At 35.3% G+C, this 22,945-nt stretch overlaps 1 protein-coding gene across 1 annotated transcript; it reads left to right on the top strand.

Moving 5' to 3' along the window:
* The first annotated feature begins 6,267 nt into the window (after positions 1–6,267).
* LOC124964582 (elongation factor 1-alpha 1-like) lies at positions 6,268–7,707 on the top strand. Its single transcript, XM_047525050.1, has one exon. The coding sequence runs from the start codon at positions 6,304–6,306 to the stop codon at positions 7,690–7,692; it is 1,389 nt and encodes a 462-aa protein (XP_047381006.1). The 5' UTR covers positions 6,268–6,303; the 3' UTR covers positions 7,693–7,707.
* Positions 7,708–22,945: the final 15,238 nt, after the last annotated feature.

Genomic DNA, 22,945 nt, shown 5'->3' with positions numbered 1-22,945 from the left:
ATAACTGGAGCCAAATGCAGCCCAGTCTCTGTTGAATTTAACAAAGGAAGTGTAACCATTTCAGCTTTAGACTTAAAGTAATTCTCATATTTTATTAGTCGGAAACCAAATTGTGCTTTCTGGGTTACAAAACTATTTCCTGAGAGACCAGGGGTCTAACCCTGGTCCTGCTGGCTGCGGGTTAGGCTGTGGTTTACAAGTGGGCAACAGAGGAAACATTCTGAAAGGCAGGCAGGGGGCAGAGCTGGGTAGGTAAGGATTTCTAAGAGAACATAGTATGAAACATCAGGAATTCCTTCCCAGAATGTGGAAGAAAATGTTGCCTCAGTAAGGGCTACTGAAGTAGAAGATATTGAGGTGGAACTGAGATGATTTGATGAAAAATCCTGACACAGAAAACTCAATAGCTGTTCAGCAAGGAGCACAGAGGTCTCCTTAGAACAAAGACAAGTACCATGGTACCTATTTCAGAGGGGAAGAAAGGCACCTCATTCTATTCCAGCTGTCTACTTCTCAGAATTCAGCATCTTTCACATATTTTCAGTTAACTAAACCATGTCTCTATACTAGCATACAAAAATACAGAAGAAAAAAAAATCTGCCACCCTTACTTTTTTCAAAATACCCCCAGCCTTTCCTGCATCACTGACAGCTCTGGCTGCCTCAGAGAATCTATTTAAGGACTCAAAACTCAGGAACTGGAGCTCCTTGCAGTGGCATTCGACCTTGTTCTCCTCACCTGGAGATGGCTTGAAGGAATTCCCCAACCATTTGTCTTACATGCACAGTAATGTTGTTAGAACAGTATTCATAGACTTTGAAGATGATAACTAAATCTAGGTTCCATATGCCAAATATAGCCTGGCACCAGCTGGTTATAAATCTGTTCTCATCTCTCTGAGGAAAATCTTTTTAAAATTCATGACTTAAAAGAATTCCTTCTACAGTGTGCATGTATGTGTATTCATATACAGTTGAACAAAAAAAATAAAACGGTATGTATCTCCTTCCTCTAATTTACATTCTTTTAAAAACAAATTTTAAAAAAGCATAAAGATTTACATGCTACATTTGATATCAGTAACTTCCATTCTTGAGCTGTCATCTTGTTGTTTAAACTCAGACACAGCTCCAGGAAGATTTGGACAGGTGGGATATAGAATAAGGTGCACTACGCTTTTTCTGGAATTGTCCCTCTGTTCTGAGTCCAAGATGACTGGAATAAGCTTATTTGAGCGATCTTCTTGTTGACCTTCCTCCCAGGAGATTTACTGGGTTACAGACAAAATTCGAAAGAAAGAAAATCTCTGTTAAATATTGAGACATGACCAAGGCTGTTTTGAAAATTAACCCAGAAAGGAGGAGACATCCTTTTGTTTCTCCTTTCAAGAACCTGAGAGACTCTCTTCCTATCTTTCTTTTTTTTTTTAAACAGGAAAGAAAGTGACTACAGAATTGTCAGTGATGGCATGTGCCATAGGATGAGGGTGCACCCAGCTGCAGCAGTACCTGCCTGGAGTGGCAGCACACTTACTAGTGGAAAAGAGGACACACAGAGCGCCACTGTCCCAGAAACCAGCTGCCAGAACTGGTAGGAGGAGCACAAACTACTGTCCCCAACGTATAGTCACTGACAATTTTGGGAGACAAACATGCTTAATGGAAAAAGAAATGAAAATTTCGAAGTTCAGGAATCTTGAATTAATAGATGGAAAGATAAGTGACGAAACTCTTGGCAAAACAAGCAGATCTTCAAAATTCATTTAAAAGTCAAATCTATTGAAATATGACATAATATGAGGATTATATAATAATTAGTGAATAATTGAAAGTTTTTCCTAAAAATTAAATCCACTTGAATTATTTTACAGAGAAGCATCATCTATATCAATTTATGTTTTTTTTTTTGTTTTTTTTTACTGTCTTACAAATATAATTCTTAGTTTAGGATGCTATAGAAGTCTAATAGAAGTAAATACCCACTTTTAGTTAAAAGGTTTTTAAAATTTGCCAATTCTCAAATATAAAAGTACTAATGCTTTCTTATCTTAAATATATGCCCTAATCTAGAACAAATCATTTCATACATACAGGATTAAATTTCCTTATTTTTGAAAACAGTGGGATACATTTCCTCCAGTCCTAGATATTTTTCCACAAGATGTAATTCTCAACCATTGAAATAACTATTTTTATGTTTTATTAGAGTATTATAGTTATACATAATATCAAGGTTCATTTTGAAATAATCATATAAGTATGGAACATATTTTCTCCCTTTCAGTCCTCAGTACTTCCCCTTTCCCTCCCTTCCTCCCAAGCCCTTTTCTCTTCCTTTACTCTATTGGATCTTCATCCTATTTATTTATAACTTTCTTTTAAATTAGTGCTTTATAGATAGATAAAGGTAAAATTCACTATCATATATTCATAAATGTACATAGCATAATTTGTTCAATTTCATTCACCCTTCCTCTCTTTTCCTATCCCTCCTCACTTCCCTCAATCCTCTTCTTCTGCTCTTCTCATATCATGCCCATTTTTATAGGTTTATCACTCCCTCCCTTTTCCCCTTATTTTTCTCTAGCTTCCACATATAAGAGAAAAACATTCAATCCTTGACTTTCTGAGTTTGGTTTATTTCACTGAAGTGTTCCCAAAAGCTACCATTCACTGTCCAGGCTTATATAATTAAAAGCAATGATTTATTTACCTGTCACAACATCTCCCCCTTCTTTATTTTTTAAGCACAAGTGGTATGCTGTTACTTAAATTTTCCGGGTTTCCTTTCTGAGGGTACAGTAACCTATTATCATGACACAAAATTGAATTAGTAGCAAATATATCATTGAAAAATATACCATGTGGAATGTTTCAAAATATTTCCAGGATAAAAGTCATTTAAATCAGTAGGCATTTGTTCAGCTAGAGACACAGTTTCCAGGAGATCAATCCTGCTCCTCTGAGTATTCTGAATGTGATGATTTAACTCCATAAGGTCCAAAGTGTTATTATTGCTATGCCAAATGACCATTAGAGGATTTTTGACCTTTTCCCAATCCCATTGGGAAGCATTATATTTGGTTGCAGTAACACAGACATACTTATAGCTGGCATGGTATTTAAGCCTTAGCTTGAATTTGAGAGCAGCAAGTTCATGTCTGATATTTATGACAGTAGCTTCCAAAGCATTAAATTTAGTCTCAATCTTTTTGTCAATAGTCACCTGATTATGTAGAGCTTTGGAAGTATTTTGAACCAAATTATTAAGAAAATGAGCATCTTGAATGTTTTGAGATAATTCTACTGAAGCTGTCACAAGAGAAGCTAAAAAGGATGTTAAAGCAACTACTCCAAGAACTATGAGACCAAAAGCATCCCGGGGTCTGCTTAGCTGGGCATGCATCTATTTTTATTTTTATTTATTTTTTCGATTTTTTTCTAATTAGGTATACAAGACAGTAGAATGCAATTTTACACATCATACATAAGTGGAGTGTAACTTGTCCTCCATTTGGTTGTATATGATCAGGGTTACATAGGTCATGTAATCATATATGCACATAGGGTCATAATGTCTGATTCATTCTACTATCATTCCCACTCCAGGCACCCCCTCTCCCTTCACTATTCTCTGTTTATTCGAAAATACCACTATTCTCCCCTTTTCCTTATTGTGAATTAGCATCTGCATATCAGAGAAAACATTCAACCTTTGGTTCTTTGGAATTAGCTTATTTTGCTTTGCATAATATTCTCCAGTTCCATCCATTTACTAGCAAATGCCCTACTTTCATTTCTCTTTATGGCTGAGTAATATTTCATTGTGTATATATATGCACCACATTTTATTTATGCACTCATCTTTGGAGGGACACCTAGGTTGGTTCTACAGTTCAGCTATTGTGAATTGAGCTGCTATAAACATTGATGTGGCTGCATCACTGTAATATGTGATTTTAAATCCTTTGGGTATAACCAGAGGAGTGGGATCACTGAGTCAAATGGAGGTTTCATTCCAAGATTTTTAGTCACCTCCATACTGCTTTCCAAAGTGGTTGCACCATTTACATTCCTACCAGCAACGCTTCAGTGTATCTTTTTCCTCACATCATCGCCAACATTTATTGTCGCTTGTGTTCTTGATGATTGTGAAAATGGATATACCCTGAAGATTCTATATGTACACTTGTGTCTGAGCACAGTCTTGCTCTGTCTCTTCTCTATGCTAAGGAGTGCTGGTTAACTCACATTCATTCCAAAAACTTTCAAATACAAAGAGTTTTTTTCCTAAGGTGGCTTATTGGTCATGATAATGATCTTTAAAAAGATTCTATCTTATCAGCATCATTCCACATACAATTTTTAAGCCTACAAGATCATTGTGTAATAGTCTTACTTCATAAAAATTATAATTCAGAGATTCAGAGTGTCACTAATAACACACAAATAATAAAGAAAACAAAACAACTGTGAAATATGTTTTGTCAACTATATAAGTTATATACACATCCTGAGAACTCTTCATAAAATAATATTTTTTGGAAAGAATAGGAGGAACAATTATTTGTACCCAAGGGGTTACTTTAGTTTAAGTGCTAATATTTACTTGTAAGTAATCGCAGACAAACTTTGAAGCTGTATCGTTTTTCTTGTTTCCCAACTTATTTCCCTTTAGTTGTGAAAATAATGTAACACTAACACATTTCGTATGTGTTTATTGATATAGACCTGTTAATTTGTTAATGTAAATAGTATTGGATGAAATTCAAATAAGCCAGATAAAGGATGTCTAATTAGCAAGAAGAATGGGCACCAAGATTGTAAATGCCAGTCCCTGGTTTGGGGACTTTCCATTCATTAGTCATGCATTTGCCTTTTCACCCCATTGTTTTTGATGCCTAATTTATTTGCTACTACATGTGATGCTATGTTGCTGAGCCTTAATCATTAAAATACATTGTCCTAAATAAAAAACATAATTTTTCCCATAGAGTCTGAAAAGGAGGAAAGACATTCATGTGTTTTTATCAGAAGGTAAATGGCAACTTTACTATAAATAACGATGTTTTCAACCTGGGTTTATAAGGAGCCACAATACATCACAGTTAAAAGCACAGGTTTTGAAATAAATAGAAACAACTGAAACCTAATGGCAGCACATGGGTTTTCAATAAATTACTTAATCTGCATTTTTATGGGTGCATTATATGTGATAACTCCTGTAACAATTAAATAACTAGAATATATGTCAGCACAGAACTTGGTTACTGTGTGGCAAGGACTAAAAAGTGCTTTTGCCATAACTGTTTTTATTTTAAATTTCTACATAATTAAAATAGTATTTAAATATATTACCAAGAAATATCCTTGGTGACTGAGAAAAATACTCTTCTACCACTCTTTATCTGCAATTAACTTTTTTAAAGCTATTTTAAAACTCCTCTAAAGATAGAGAAAGCCTTCAAAAACCATACATTACTAACAACATTTTCCATAAACGTCTATTTCTTTTTTGGAATAAACTTCATAATAATCAATTCAACTCAGAGCTAACCGCTATTGGAAAATGCTTATTGAAATCTTCTTATACAGTAAATGAGCCAGTAGTATAAGACTGATTAATGTAAATGGTGATTATTTTGCTAAATTCTTGTATTTGTACTTAACTACCTTAGTTCATTTGCTTTTATGAGGAAAATGGGTTAAAACAGCTACTCTTACCTGTGTAAGGAAAGAAACATATTTTATTTCTTACAAATTTGTAACTTAACTAGGCAATACTTCCTAATATTGGTTGATTTGAGGATTGGGGATGGCCTCACACACACATCCAGCTGTGAACAGGTTGCATGATCTGCAGGGCTCTAGGTGGGGAGGACTCAGGTCTATATATCTGTATCTCTATATATGTATATACTCAGGACAGTATGTCGATAGTATTTGGATGTGATTTTTTATGATTATCTATGTGCTCTTCTAATCTCCAATAGGCTAAAATGTTTTTTCCCTTAGCAGAACAATGCTAGAATTCCAAATAGCAGAAAGTAGGCAAATTCCAATGCACAAGTGCTTTTCAAGCCTGTTTATGTCACAATTACTAACTTTTCATTAAATAAAGGACCATGAATGGTAAAGTTCAGATTCAAGGATTGGAGAAATAGGCTTTACTTGTTGAAGTGATGAGTGACAAAGTGATATTAAAGAGTTGTGCACTCAAGAATGGGAGGATTTTGCTTTTTCGCAACGGGTTTGCCGCCAGAACACAGGTGTCGTGAAAACCACCGCTAAATCAAAGCCAAAATGGGAAAGGAAAAGACTCATATCAACATCGTTGTCATCGGACATGTAGATTCGGGCAAGTCTACCACTACTGGTCATCTGATCTACAAATGTGGTGGGATCGACAAAAGAACCATTGAAAAATTTGAGAAGGAAGCTGCTGAGATGGGAAAGGGCTCATTCAAGTATGCCTGGGTCTTGGATAAACTGAAAGCTGAGTGTGAGCTTGGTATCACCATTGACTTCTCCCTGTGGAAATTTGAGACCAGCAAGTATTATGTGACTATCATTGATGCCCCAGGACACAGAGACTTCATCAAAAATATGATTACAGGCACATCTCAGGCTGACTGTGCTGTCCTGATTGTTGCTGCTGGTGTTGGTGAATTTGAAGCTGGTATCTCCAAGAATCGGCAGACCCGTGAGCATGCTCTTCTGGCTTACACACTGGGTGTGAAACAACTAATTGTTGGTGTTAACAAAATGGATTCCACTGAGCCACCCTACAGTCAGAAGAGATACGAGGAAATTGTTAAGGAAGTCAGTATCTACATTAAGAAAATTGGCTACAATCCTGACACAGTAGCATTTGTGTCAATTTCTGGTTGGAATGGTGACAACATGTTGGAGCCAAGTGCTAATATGCCTTGGTTCAAGGGATGGAAAGTCACCCGTAAAGATGGCAGTGCCAGTGGAACCACACTGCTTGAAGCTTTAGATTGCATCCTGCCACCAACTCGTCCAACTGACAAGCCTTTGCGTCTGCCCCTCCAGGATGTCTACAAAATTGGTGGTATTGGTACTGTCCCTGTGGGCCGAGTGGAGACTGGAGTTCTCAAGCCTGGCATGGTGGTCACCTTTGCTCCAGTCAATGTCACAACTGAAGGAAAGTCTGTTGAAATGCACCATGAAGCTCTGAGTGAAGCTCTTCCTGGAGACAATGCGGGCTTCAATGTCAAGAACGTGTCTGTCAAAGATGTTCGTCGTGGCAATGTTGCTGGTGACAGCAAAAACGACCCACCAATGGAAGCAGCTGGTTTCACTGCTCAGGTGATTATCCTGAAGCATCCAGGCCAAATCAGTGCTGGCTATGCCCCTGTACTGGATTGTCACACAGCTCACATTGCTTGCAAGTTTGCTGAGCTTAAAGAAAAGATTGATCGCCATTCTGGTAAGAAGCTGGCAGATGGTCCTAAATTCTTGAAGTCTGGTGATGCTGCCATCGTTGACATGGTTCCAGGAAAGCCCATGTGTGTTGAGAGTTTCTCTGACTATCCTCCTCTGGGTTGTTTTGCTGTTCGTGATATAAGGCAGACAGTTGCTGTGGGTGTCATCAAAGCAGTGGACAAGAAGGCTGCTGGAGCTGGCAAGGTCACTAGGTCTGCCCAGAAAGCTCAGAAGGCTAAATGAATATTACCCCTAACACCTGCCACCCCTGTCTTAATCAGTGGTGGAAGAACGGTCTCAGAACTGTTTGTCTCAATTGGCCATTTAAGTTTAATAGTAAAAGACTGGTTAACGCTAACAATGCATCGTAAAACCTTCAGAAGGAAAGGAGAATGTTTTGTGGACCATTTGTTTTTTTTTTTGTGTGTGTGTGTGGCAGTTTTAAGTTATTAGTTTTTAAAATCAGTACTTTTTAATGGAAACAACTTGACCAAAAATCTGTCACAGAATTTTGAGACCCATTAAAACAAAAGTTTAATGAGAAAAAAAAAAAAGAATGGGAGGATTTTTGTCATTTTTGTTCTCTACTACACTCCTTGAACTTGCTCAGGTTATGTAACAAAATTATGATTCACAAATTATCCATTATGAAGTTTGGATTTAAGGACAAATACAGACTTTATGTATAAATGAACACAGACTGAAAGGTATAGTATAAATAATGGAAAGGTGGGCTGGGAACATATCTCTGTTAGTAGAGTGCTTGCCTTGCAAGCACAAGGCCCTGATTTCAATTCCCAGCATTGCAAATAAAAAAAGGAAAGGTAATTGGGATCTAGAAACAGAAAAAATAATGAAGTGCATACTGATTGAAGATAAACATTGTGAAAGGAAAGCCATTACGTGTTCGTTTGATCTCCTTCACATAATTTTATGGGAATAAACTTTGTATAGAAAACTCTCAGTATATGTATGGTATTATGATAAATGTAATATAAATCAGGTCATTTCCTGATGTTTATTACTTATCCTATAAAAATTAATAATGCACTAAGCCTTTCTTTCAAATGCCTTTGAGGAATATATCCTTGGTAATGTAAAGAAAAGAGAAAGAACATGGCCCATAGACTCAAGGAGATGAAAGTCATAGGAAAAACAGTGAAGAAAGAAAGTAATGGTAATAAAGCCAGGCATGTTTATTCATCTCAATAGAGATTGGTTGGTCAACGGGAACATAGTCCATGTTTGTAGAATTAATGGATGTAATGTAGATGGAGGGGGAACACTCAGAGAAAACTCTGAAGAGCCATTGCCTAGACACTGCATAGTCACTAGTGAGAGCAGAAAGGTGAGGGCAAGCTGGGAGCACATGTAGAGGATCCCTGCTGTGATCTGGAGATGGTCCTTTCCAGCTAAATATTTCAATAGAAAGGAGCTCTACTTCTAATAAGCATTTATCTTGTACCTCCAGTAAGTTACAAAACAAAATAATTGCAGAGGAAAAATTATAAAGGTAAATACTCACCTGAAACGAAGTGGCATTCATGAAATTTAAGAAAATATGTAAGAATGAACAGATTATCGAAATTAGAATAGCAAACAAAAACAATAGCAGTATCAGAATTACTTGAAAAAAGATACAGAAGATAGTCATAGGGACCAGAAAAAGGAACATAACCAAAGGGAATGATAATCAAGAGCTAAATAATATTTCAGTATTTTCAAATGTAAATTGTCAATGTGACTGGGGATTGAAATAAGCTGCAATATAGTCATAATTTATGATATAGTTAAAATATGTTCTTAATCTGAATTCAGTTTTTGTGTTAAATTATATGATTTAAGGTTGAAAGAAAGACATTAGTCAGAAGAAGGAATAATATTACAAATTTGGAAGGAGAAATGTCCCCACTTACCATCTTTACTTAATGTTTTGGTTTTCCAGCAGTGCTGAGGGCAGAACCCAGGGCCTCAGACATGATAGTACACATTCTACCCATGAGTTAATCCCCAGTCCCTGAAAATTTAATTTCTTTGTGAGCAATGAATTAAGATATCTGGTTGTTTGTTATATACCTTTCTTGATAGTTTCCTGATTTGAAGCAATGCAGAGATACTTTTGTTTGGTTTGAATAGACTGCATTATACTGCAAAGTGCATGCAGTTTGGTCAAAGGGGATTGAAAATATGTGCGAATTTTACTAAAAAAATGCTATTTCTAATAGTTTGATATATTTGACAACCTTGAATATTTTCCTGATTTGAAAGCTAATGCTTTTTGTTTTTCCCACAAAATATTGTGCAAAATTATGATTCTCTGTGATACATAATTTGGTTCTTAGATATATTTGTTTTGTAACTTAGAAAAGTACCCTGATATTTGTATTCTGTTTACTGCTGTAGAGCTACTGACAAAATTGTTTCCTTTGGAATAATTCTGTTTTATTGGTGTATTAAACATCTGATGCAGGCTAATGTGGAGAATTTAGTCTGCCACTTTAAATCAGTAGTGAGCTACAGGAGTCTGTGAGGTCAAGCACTGCTCAGGCTACCTTCAAAACAAATCATAATGCCACATTAAGTACTTGCAAGGTATATTAACCAAAGAAAACCTCACAGGGAAAGGAGAAATTTATTGAAGCAGCCTAAGCTCTACAGGCACATATTCAAAAACATTCCACTAGAACCTAGAGCTAATGCAGCAGGAGATGGAATAATAAATGATACCAGGTGGCATTAATGTTCACATTTCTTTAGAAAGACTTTCATTTTTGGAAAGAAAGATGAAAAAAATTCCGCTTCCTTCACTAGAGAAATTTGAGAATAAAGTAAGTAGATGTATCTTTTGTTCCAGTTAACTATCACAAGCACCTCTATCATGATCATTACAATTTTTTTAAATGTGTATGTGACATAAGATAGATAGAAGGTGTGAATGTGTGTGTGTGTGTGTGTGGGGGGGGGGGTACAAAATGAGACTGGATTAACTGATAATTCATCAAAACACTCCTTTGAGTTCATGTGATTTGCTGTGTCAGTTATGTATTTAAAATGATTCATTTATTCATCATCATGTATTTTAACCTACAGTGAGCCAAGTTCTGTGCTATAAACTTGGATACAGACAGAAAAAAAAAAAAACAGATAGAGTTTGGGTCTCTGTGCCATGTGAAATATCGTCACAGTTTATACTCTTGTTATGGGACTTCTAAACGGAGTAAACATGGAAGGGAGGAAGCAAGAGTGTCTGTTTAAGTGGGATGTTTAAGATGGGCCCTTAGTAAGAAGATAAAATCAGAACAGCTGTGGTAACTACAGAAGCTCCTGTGGTCTTCTTGGTTGTGTCCCACAAGTATGTATCTTCTTTTCTCTACTGATCTTCTACCTCCACTTCCTCCACTTAACTTCAATTCTTTCTTACTAATTCTTCAAGTTTGTTTCTGATTCTGCTGAGTTCTGTCTCTACATCATATTCTCAAGTCTATAAAAGGTAAGTTTGGGTTAGTTATATACTATCTGTATCAATCAACGTTCTTTTTCATGAGCAACATTATCTACTCCAATAAATTTAATTTTAAAAATTATTAGGTAACTCACAGATCATACAGGAGAGAGTAGAGAATTGGGTGTAGTATGTTGGAGGCACAAACAATGCTCATTTTTTTCTGAAAAAGAACTACGTAGCATAAGATACCAGTGCCTTATGGATCACTGCACCATCTGGATAGTTGAGGGTGCTCTTACACAGCACCTTCATAAGCAAATTTCAACAGAATGGAGTATCTGCCACACATTCTTCATAATGAAATTCCCTAAACATAGAAAGAATTTTCAAACAGAATCAGAAGATAAAAATCTACTATAGCATTCACTACAATTTTACACATTGCAGACTCCTACTGAGAAGACTTTTGGTGTCTGACACCTTTAAAGGTCCCTGGACTCCATAAAATCCATGTATTTTTTTGTTAGCTAGGTACCATTGTTTGGAAAAATTATTAAAGGTACAGGTAACAGACCCAAAGGAGCCAAATAAACTTATACGTATATTCATCTATGACCATTTCTCAGGAAAAAAGAAAATGACTCTGGGTAGTAGAGCATTTGGATTTATCTAAAATAAAATGAGCTCAATAATTTCTAACATTACAACTTGATGTGACATAATATGCATATTTTTTTAGAAAAATATCCCATTATATTCCAAAAGGATTTATACCTACTTATGAAATATTCATGTAATAAAATGATACAAAGATAACTTATGAAAATAAGACAAGTCCCAAAGTGAGATTAAGGTAGAAAACAATTATATTGATATCTTGAGTGGGGCTCATTCACTTGTAGGGGCCCTTTATCTTAGACTTGGGCCACCAATGATCAAATCAGGCTAACAAGTGAAGCACCAATACCTCTGGACTCCTGTATTCATCAAAGGAAATTGGAAAACAGCAAGGGAAACAAGGTTAATAATATCATCCAGGATATTTCTGGTGAAAATCACTGGCAACAGAATTAAACCATTCTTTTTTTTTTTTTTTTATTTGTTCTAATTAGTTTTACATGACAGTAGAATGCACTTTGACACTTAGACCATTCTCAAAACACAAAACAATGATGAACAGGAGCAATCTCAGAAGTAATTATTGAGAGAATGGTTTCATGCTGTGGTTGCCTTGAGTTCTGACTCTGTAAAGTCTGTAAAAAGGGAAGAGAAATTGTAACTGAATTTTTATCAATGAAGCACTCATTGGATGGGTCTATACATTTCTAATTTTTAAGTTAGGCAGTTTTTGTGACTTAAAGGATTATTAGGTTTTCAAATTACATGACAACGAACAATTAAAAACATGTGATCTGTGAGAAGTTTGATCTAAGGTAAGGGGAAGAAGAAGTCATTGTATAAATACTAAGGGGTAGCTGGAATCAAAATATAGTTTCATTTTGACTATATGCTACCAGTCATGCTTGTTCACATATGTGGTCTGTGTGTATAAGAGGCAAAGTATAAGGACCTTTCTTTAAATCCTAGAATAAAAATTTATAATATCAAAATTATTTAGACACTGAAATTATCTCTCCAAGAAATGCTGAAAAATTTCAAATTCATTTATTTTTAAAATAAATTAGCAAATCAATGATAGTAATGAATCCTATCAGAGGGCATATGTCATGACCTGACCAACAGTTATTGCACACATATGCTGGTGAATTTGACAGAAACCTGCTTTAGAATTTGCTCACCTTCTTACAGTATGACAGCAGTTGACTTTCATGAAATCATGGACATCTGCACTTGTTTTTAAATATAATTCATACAACACACAGATAAGTGTATGTATATTTTTTTAAGGTATCAAAACTATTGGTGTCACAACTAAGATCAAAGAAAGTATTTCAAAGGTTAAATTCAGAAAGACTGGATATTAAATGATGAAAACATGTTTTCATCCAACACACGTTCCTACGCAGCTCTCTTTTTAGTTATTATGCCTAAATCCAGCATAATATTCATAAATATCTACTTTGGCTAAAAGGGCACAATTTACAAACAAAATGGATTTTGTTTTTTCATTCTCTGTCTACATTACTAATAATCTTTTATTACTTCTAGTACCTACAGTTCCAATGAAACAGCTCAGGAATGAAGCTTATTATAGAGGCAGACTTTAGGGTGCATTAAAACATGATTGTGTGTAGACAACAGCACATTAAAACAGGTTTTGGTAGAAATAGATGCCAGCTGGCAGGGAAGAAACACTTTATTGAGTTTTGTAACCAAGACAGCTCTACAAATATGGTGTTACATACAGGACATTTCATTACCACTGTAGCAATGACAACGATTCAAATCGGCTTGTGTAGAAATATTTTCCTTTTTTGTATTTCGAATTTACTTGTTTAAGGAGTCTGTTTCAGGGTACCTATAACAAAATAGCAATGATTAGTAGAACTCAAAATAGATTTGCTTATATTGAAGGCAAAAATAAGAGAAAATCCAACACTGACTATGCAGAAAAAGATTTGGATGATACACTCTTAGAGGTGACCAACATCAAAATCGAGATGAAGCTCATGTTTAGTAGTGGTTAAGTGCAATTTATTTTCTATATGCTTTAGAAGACTTACATATCATTACACATCATAAAAGTTTTTATATTGGAAATCATGGTCCTATTGGTAGTCTAAATGGCATACTAGGAAAGACATGTAAAACCAGATGCAGAACAAGTTACTTTTTTTATAAATCACCTTTCCATTTTTAAGTTTTTGTTTTAAAAATGGCAGGGTCATTAGCTACCCTTTGTGGTTGCTCTTCTACATTCTAACTCTACCTAATTTCCTTAAAAAAAAAAAAAAGTCTAATTTTTTGTAGTTGGAATGCCACACAATTCTGTCTGTCTCCCTAGAACAGGGCTTAACCTGTGTGTTGTATAATGCTGGGTTCTTTCTTTTCCTCCTTAATCTGTAGAACACGGTGATTAAGATTGTATCAGCAGACATCCATTCTCTCAATAGGGTGCACTAAGTATTCTAAAAAGTCTTTCTAATTAAAGAATACAAACTACAAAGAAAGAAAAATTGCTACCTGAAAATATTGAATAAAATATGTTAAAAAGCATTATAGAGATGTATCTGTAATTTGCAAGCAAGTAAGTGAAGTCAGCAGGGACCACAATTAAGCAGAAGCAAGACTGCACAAAGGAAATGTTACTAAATTGTGGATGCCCTGAGGCACTGGTCAGTATTTGCAACCTTCAGTTTGCAACCTTCAATGACTAAGGAGTTGGTACCATAACAGGGATACAGATTTTCCAACTTTGAGTCCTTGAAAAAAGTAAGTACTGAAATTTCCACGTCTCCTCATCAGGCACTATCCACTCTGTAGATGTACTATGTATTTTGAAACTGACTATTTTGACAGGGATTAGAGTACCATTTGGTTTACAGATTAATGATCACAGATTAATGCTCAATCACATTAATTTCAGAAACATACATTATATGCCTATTTTATAAGATTATTTTGGTGTTTGGACACAACAATGACATTTAAATAGATGAAAGACAAGACTTTTTGTACTTAAAGTTGCAAAAGACAGAGGGCTGCCTGGGAAGCTGTACCTGGGAACAGAGGAACAAGTTAGAACTGCAGGGAGAACTTGAGTATGACAAACAGGGTGAGGTTGACTAGGTTTTGCAGTCTTCCTGTGGATGGCTAATTTGAATAATTTCTTGCCTCTAGTTGTCTGATGCCTGACCCTTGGTTGATCAGGGTGGGTACATACAGACCTGGAGTGCGTGAGCATCTAATAAGCATAGTAGATGAAATCTAGATTTAATTAGCTAGGAAAAGAACTTACCAGCTTTTAATCATCCCTCAAGACTAGCGTAAGACAACATTAAAAAAAAAAAAAAAAAAACTCTATTAGGTTACCTATCATATAATAAATGATTATAGATTCAAAAGCAGAATTTTACAGAGCATCATGATAAAGTATAAAATGAGGATTATAACTATTTTTAATATTGCAAACAAACTGGTTGGGGGAGCATTCTTAAATATTAAAGCTTGTATTAAAAACTTGATAATATGATCACACAGGTGCTCTTACATCCACTCATTTGAGAGCAGTGGCGGCTACAAGGTCCATTCACAGACATGTATAACAGACTATTTTGCAATCACATCGCTGAACTAGCAGTTTTTTGTGTCTGTCACTCTGCCAGCACCTGGTCTTTAACTCTTTGACTTTTCTTCTTATTATTTCTAAAATCTGTTCCAGCAAGTTGGTCTTAGTTTTCAGCTGAATCAGCTTTGCTTCTTGTAAATTATTGCATATCCGATCTTTAATTTCTATAATCCCAGGCCTCCATAGAAATTGTGAAGAGTTCCTATCATGTACTCACTAAAAGTTTCAATGGATAGTGCTCTATAATGACAGTAGTCATGATCTGTGTCACTATTATTATATATTATTGATAAACTCTTCAATGTTTATTAATATGAAGTTTTAGGGTTCAAAATTTATTGGACCTATTCTCAACATGATGATCTATGTTTCTGCTTAGTGATAAACATATAATCTGAGGGAGGCATTAAAAATGGTTCAGTACTATATTACCAAAAGTGTCATTTGAGTTTTGGAGATCTGCTGAATTTGCCCAATTCACATCACTTGTATTTTCTTGGGACATTACAAACTATCTCCAAAATCTCAGCTTCAAAGAGAGATGGTGATATAGATCCTTTTACAACTGTGTAAATAATAAATATTTTACATTGCTCTTTGTCTTCACATATCTCTTTTAGTTCTTTTTAGTTTATACAGACATCTCTCTGCAGGGCACACTAGCCACCTCAGATCTTAGCATAGCCTTGTTGATGTGTTTTGAACTTAAAAATAGTTTTCAAGAATGATTGTCTTTGTCATATAATTTGGCCTTAATTTTTCACTAAACTTTTCTCTGGTCAACTTTCCAGTCACTTCTTTTGCCCCTGTACATATGCTGCTACTTGCATGTATTTGTGTAGAACATTGAAATATATTCTCTAGATAACAGTGTACAGACAAGGTATGGTCAGGAATGGTGTATGGTACAACAGGAAGGAAATAAATAAAATAAGCAGGCAGAAAATTCTCTTAAGGTTATTCAGTTATAGCATTAGGAAATGTGATAGAACTCATTTTCTCTACCTGCAGTGTAGAGTGCCTGAGATGTGGGCCCCATGTTCTTAGATGCTGATCCAGTTTCAAGGGCAGCGCTTCAGTACCTACCTGAAAAGAGAATATATGCCATACATTTATTCCTTAGAGAACCTTTACTGTTTCATATTCTTCTCACCCTCCTCAAATTTTTGAGTCTTTCTTGTATTAACTGTTTGACCCTTTTGTTAGTGACCAGTTTCTGCTCATTTTGAATTCCTGCTGGATTGGACATGTGCTTTTGAGCCATCTCTTTGGACTCCTTGTCTCCCCATTACCAGGAGACTTACTGCACTCCTGTTCTCCCACACTGACTGCTGAAAGCCACCCAAACCATTCCCATGCCTATTGTGGCTCCTGAAATTCCAACCTGGCTTTGGATATTTTTTTTCTGCTCCCTTTCCCCCATTTATGTAGAAGAGCAGTTTATATCCTATTAAGCTTAATTTGAATTTTAGTTCAGGAACTTTTAAAGAATGTTGAGAAACAATTTCTTGGTTTCTACTATCATTTACATATATATTCTGGCTGTTATATTTGGCAATGGACATATTGTAGTAAAAAAAAAAAAAAAAAAAAAAAAGTCCCTGAATTCTATTTTAGTAAGAAATGCAGAAAAAAGAAAAATGTACATATATCAAATAGATAATTAAAAATGATTATGGATGAAAAGAATAAATTAAATATGATAATATGATCAAGGGGAGTTGAACTGCAAAGTAATTCTTGAGATGGTTCAGCGTAAGCTGAGGTCTAAAGAATAAGAAGTCAACAACATAAATGGTCTAGGAAACAAGAGAGGGACCTTTGGGGAAAGATAACATCTGTTCAAATCCACATGTGATCTGATGAGAAGAAATGAAATTGTGTAAGACGATATTGAATATGTGAATTTGAGCTTATGTAACAGAGAGTTAGTAAGTGAGGGCCTGACATAACCTAAGTTATGATTTTCAACTACTGCTCTCATTGCTGAATGTAGAGGAAAACAAAGGGAGGAAAGAATAACATGTTATTCTTGTAGCTGATGCAAGAAGAAATGCAAACTTAGACTTGGATGCTGGTACATGAGAGTTAGCTAAGAAAAGGGATTTGCTAAATATTTTGGAGAATTTGTTGATAAAACAAGCTATGGTTTCTGTGTTGTTTTAATCAGCTTCTTCACTGATATGACTAAAGAACTGAACCAGAACAACTGTAGAAGAAGAAGGTTTATTTGAGGGTTCGCAATTTCAGAGGTCTTAGTCCATAGAAGGCTATCTCCATTCCTCAGGGCTCCAGGTGAGTTGAACATTATCCTGGATAATGTGGTGGAGGGAAGTAGCTTACATTGTGATCTGAAAGCAGAGAGAGAGTCCATTTGTTAGATACAAATATATACCCAAAACCATGAACCAATTCCCACCTCCTGTAGTCACACCCTACCACTTCAGTTATCACTCAGTTAATTATCAGGGGATTAGATCACTGATTGCATTAAGACTCTTAACAACCCAGTCATTTCTCCTTTGAACCTTCTTGAGTTATGTCACATGTAAACTTTTGGGGAACATCTCACATCCAAACCATAACATGTGTCAAACAATTCACAGTTTGTTGAAAACTGAGGCCATCTACTGATTTAGAAAGACAAAGGAACCTTTTTGTGGGGTGTGGAACAATGGGAATCAAAAGTTGCATTTTTATACCTTGAGATTGTAATTGTTATGAATAATTTTGAAGTGATATTAGAGAGGCAACTTAATATATGTTTTTGAAAATTCAGGGACAAGGACTTTAAATTGTTACATAAAATTAAAGGTACATTATAAGAGGCATTTAATGTTTGCATTATCAGTTATTGTGAGGATATGAATAAAACCAGGAAAGCAGTCCCACTCACAAACCAGTCTGAAAAACTCTAAAACTAAATAAAATGGGGACTTTACCAATACCAATAACAACATAGAACTAAAGTTAGATTGAACATAATTTAAAAGGGAATCGAGTGAGTCAGGGAAGTATTGGTGTCCACTCCCCTCCACCCATAGCAACTCCAGTTCCATCACCCCAGCCAGTCATTTCTACAAAACTTTAACTGCATATGAACTAAGGGTGATTATTCAGATTTAGAGATTTAGAGGTGACAAGAAAGCGGAGCATTCTAGGAAGCATGATGACAATGACCCATTTTCTAGAAATATATGTGTTGAAAATAGTGTCTTCAAAGAGATTAAAAAAATCAAAAAGTAAATTTTTTCTTTAGAAAACCTAGGATTTGGTTTGTGGGAATGAAACGAAAGCAACAAACAAACAAAACAAAGAACTTTTGCAAAAAGCATAAAAGTTAGCAGCACAAATTCTACCAGCAAAACTTGTGGCCTGGCATGGTGGAATATGCCTGTAATCCCAGCAGCTTGGGAGGCTGAGTGCCGCCACCAGCTCGACTAAACTCTGGTCTGGTGATGGGTGAAGGGGAATTAGAAAATAAAGATTCACACACAGAGATCTTGAAGATTAAGCTGGGATCAGGTGGAGTTCTGCTCTCTGATGAAGATACAGATCTAAAGAGTTAATCCACTAATCTTATATGTCTCATTATCAGGTTAAAGACTGTGCAACCATTATTCTTTGTATTTAGGAAAGTTACAGAAACTAGGACGTCTATGTAGTTTCTCCACAGATGCAATCCACAGTTGTAAAGTGCATTGTTAGGAGATTTTTGTAGTTGTCTAGCATAAGAATTCCTTCCTTTCCTGGAGCTGTGTGCCTGAGATGAAGATCAGAGATGATAGAACTCTTACACAGAGCCCCCTCCTCCAGGGCATTGCCACAGCAGCTAAGCATCCTGTGCCCTTGCAGGGCATGCCACAGCCATGAGGGCATCAGAGAGCCCCAATCTCAGTCCCTGGTCTCTCATCCTCTGTCACTGCTCTCCACAGCTGAGGCAGGAAGATCATGAGTTCAAACTAGCCCCCAATGATTTAGTAAGGCCCTAAGAAACTTAGCAAGTTAAAAACAACAACAACAAAAAAAAAAAAAAAAAAAAAAAACAAAACAAAACAAAACTAGAAGTGTGCCTCAGTCGCTAAGCACCCCTGGGTTTAATCCCTAGTACAAAAGAGCAAAATCTGTGAATTTCAATGTAGACTCTACCAGATGCTGTCGATTAAATAAGGGTAATCAGTTAAATAAGTAAATTGTGTAACCACTCTTCTGTATCATTCCCCTCATCTAATTGTTGATACATTTATTATACATGTTTTTTTGAATCCTTACCATGTTCCAATCACTGTTTTATATCTTGGGATATATTCATGAACAAAAGAGTAGAAAATAAATTGGTTTCTTGCCATTTTTTTATTTTAGAGTATATAATAATAGAGTTCATCTCAGAGGGCTTGGTAATGATTAAATGTGTTAATATATATAAAGAATAGAAAACAGTGCTTGATCTACAAGTGTTCCATGATGTCAGTTATTGTTATTACCTAAGGCTAGTGTGGAAGGCTTTGCAGGTATAGAAGTGTCCAAAAGTCTTAATTTACTTGGTGAGGAGAATGGAAAGGGAACCACTGTGTTCTCATACAATAGAAGAGAAACATATTTTATTTGCTTATATGCCCTGGGAAAGTGCATCATTAATGTTAACTATTGATAGAATAGAAAAGTCAAAAATTATTGGAAAGTGGAAGAGAAAGAAATGCATACAATGTAATCAAATAATCACAAGCATTAATAAGAAAATGAAGAAAATAAAGCAAAATAAACAACAAACATAAAATTGAATTAAGTTGTGTTCATCAGTTAGTTATCTTAAGTAATCTTAATTAAGCCTTGTTTATGGGAAAGGGGGAGTTGTATGCAAATACCTGCTCCTCACACTTTCATTTGGGGACTGCTCACAGGTTTGGGCTGTTGATAAGTAGATTGGGATTTTACCTCTATGCTAGGCTTAAGGAAGTATGACGTTTCTGTATATCCGAAAGGCCTAACTGATGCTTCAGCTGAATGGTAAAACACAATAGTTTTTAAATTACTACATGTCTCTATAAGGGTATTGCAGATTCGATTAGACCCCTAAAATATGTATACTAAAATGTTCATCTCCAGTAGCTCAGAATGTGATCTTACTTGAAAATAGTCTTTGAAAATGTAATTAGTTAAGGTAAAATGATGTCATACTGGAGCAGAATGGCACCTTAACTCTATATGACAGATGTCTTTGTAAGAAAGACTGTCATGTGACCACACAGAAATAAACAAGGAGATGCCAAGCAAAGACAGAGGGAGATGGAAGGTTCAAGTGGTGCATCTATAAGTCAAGAAACAACCAGGACTACCTGAGACTGTACCGAACAAGGAAGAACACTTTTGTAGAGTACTCAGGGGAAACAGGTCCTGCTGATGCCATGATGCAGACTTCCGGCCTCCAGATTTGTGAGACAGTAAATTTCTGTTGTTTTAAGCCATCTGCTGTGTGGTACTTTAATTATGAAAGATCGAGGAGACTAATATGGATATACAGATTTAAGGATGTTTGAAAAGTTGTGCCCTCTCCATTAGTCACACAGACTTTTCATAGTTCATTTTGGTCCAAGACCAATCCCAGTGTGGGAGCCTGAATAAAAATCTCCAAATGCTGGGCACTCATCACCCTGCCAAGAAGCCTCAGGTATAGGAAAGCAGCACTTCTGGAGGACAAAACCTGAGGTTTTCCTTTAATGTGAACTTTTAGAATGGCAACGCTTTTAGAGAAATTTCTGAAACCCAATCCATCAGATGGATAGAAATCCACTCAAACACTGATTTTTTCCCTCTTGAATCGTCTTATCACATTCTTTTGTTCTTGCATCTGTTCTAATTTGTATATTAGGAGTATTCACATTTCTGAACTAACTCTAACCATTCAGAACACAATAAGACAATGAGCATTCTGAAATCTTTCAGTGAAAGTGTCAGAAAGGATAGTGGTCTAAAACAAAAGCTTAGCTGTGACTACATCACTGGTCTGTATGTGCAGAACTTCATGGAGAAAGTTATCAGTATAACCTCAGGGGACTCTGCAATATACAATAATTATAGTTTAATAAAGGAAAGAAAACACAAAATACCTAAATTTAAGGAGACTTTTAAATCACTTTATAAAAGCTAGCTAAATTTCCTTGAGTATTGACTATATTACAGAGTTCTAAACATCACACCATATCTGCCAACAGCAACAAAATGAGGCTTATATTGTTTATATTGAAATCATTTCACAGGTCAGAAAAATGGTAATAGTGGTAAAACAATTTTCCGAGGTCATGTATCTACTTAAATGCAGAAGTAAAATTTGTCTAAAGTCTCATTACAAAGCAAACTCTTTAATCACTGGGCATACAGACTCCTGTTACATGGTCAAATTTATTCAATTACAGGATGTTTTATTTTTGTGGATTAAAATATTATTCAATGCTTTTATCCCATATTGATTATAAAATACATCTTCACTTCCAAAATATGAAAATCCAAAGAAAATAAATCATATGATTTAGAATTAATAAAATATGATAATTGGAACCAAATCCCACATGTTAAATAATATAGATTTATTAGTTAAGGAGTTGAGGGATTTGGTTGGCTTGCTTTGTTGACAAGGCTAGTGAAACACCTGCAGTTGAACATATGTCTTTTGAACACCAAAACCTATCCACTTAAATGCCTAACTGTTAAGTCTGCCATTATAAATCTGAAACTATGATTTCTAGATATTTGTGAAATTTCTTCTGTTGTAATTGTTTCAATTTTTTAAAAAAATTCATTCTATCCATGCTTAAAATTCAGATATTAAAAGTAAAGATTTTGCATTTTATGCAACAGAATGTTTCACTAAAGAATAAATGTGCATACTCCTTCCTCCAACTCTTTTACCTTAATGATACCAAGGGAAACTTTGTGAATATTGAGCATAGAATACAAAGATGTTTCAGATTTTAAGTCTCCCTTGGAATTGAAGTATGAAACCCATTATTTAGGAAAAACAGTGGAATAACCTATTTACATTTTAAAAGTTAAAAAAAAGCTCTCTAGATTCTTAGTTTAATATTAAGGAGAAAGATCCTAATTCTATTATACTTGGATGGTACAGTATAGTTTCAGGGCAAGAAATGTCCAAGTAGCTTTCCAAATGAGCACAATGTGGCCAAACAGAGCAAAATGGACACTGGTACCCATTGGTACATTACATCACAGGACTGTTGCCACTTGGGACTAGAATTCACAAAATCTTTGTGAACTATATAAACCTCTATATTTTGATAGAATTTTCATGTTAATTTGCCTTTATGTGGGTTTGTTTGCTTGTTTGTTGGTTTGTTTGTTTTTTTGGTGTTTATGTGGGTACCACAAACATTTAGGGTAGACTTGACTTTCTCCTGTCTGTGTAGAACTTAAGCATTCCATGAGATTTTGGTGTTTGACTTTTCTTTATTTTTTGAATTTGTTCTAATTAATACATAACAATAGAATGCATTTTGACACATACATAAACGGAGTATAACTTCACATACATAAACAGAGTATAACTTCTCAGTCTTCTAGTTGAACATGATGTAGAGGTACACTGGTCATGTAAGGTCATGTAATCGTATATGTACATAGATCATCTGCATAACAGAGAAATCATTCAGCCTTTGTTTTTGGGGGATTGACTTATTTCACACAGCATGATATTGTCCAGCTCCATCCATTTACTTGCAAATGCCTTGGTTTTTTAATTTTTCTTTAAGGCTGAATAATATTCCATAGTGTATATGTACAACTGTTTA

The sequence above is a fragment of the Sciurus carolinensis genome, chromosome 14 (assembly GCF_902686445.1).
Source record: "Sciurus carolinensis chromosome 14, mSciCar1.2, whole genome shotgun sequence".
In the NCBI taxonomy this organism is placed as follows: domain Eukaryota; kingdom Metazoa; phylum Chordata; class Mammalia; order Rodentia; family Sciuridae; genus Sciurus; species Sciurus carolinensis.
This window is presented reverse-complemented; position numbering and strand designations above follow the sequence as displayed.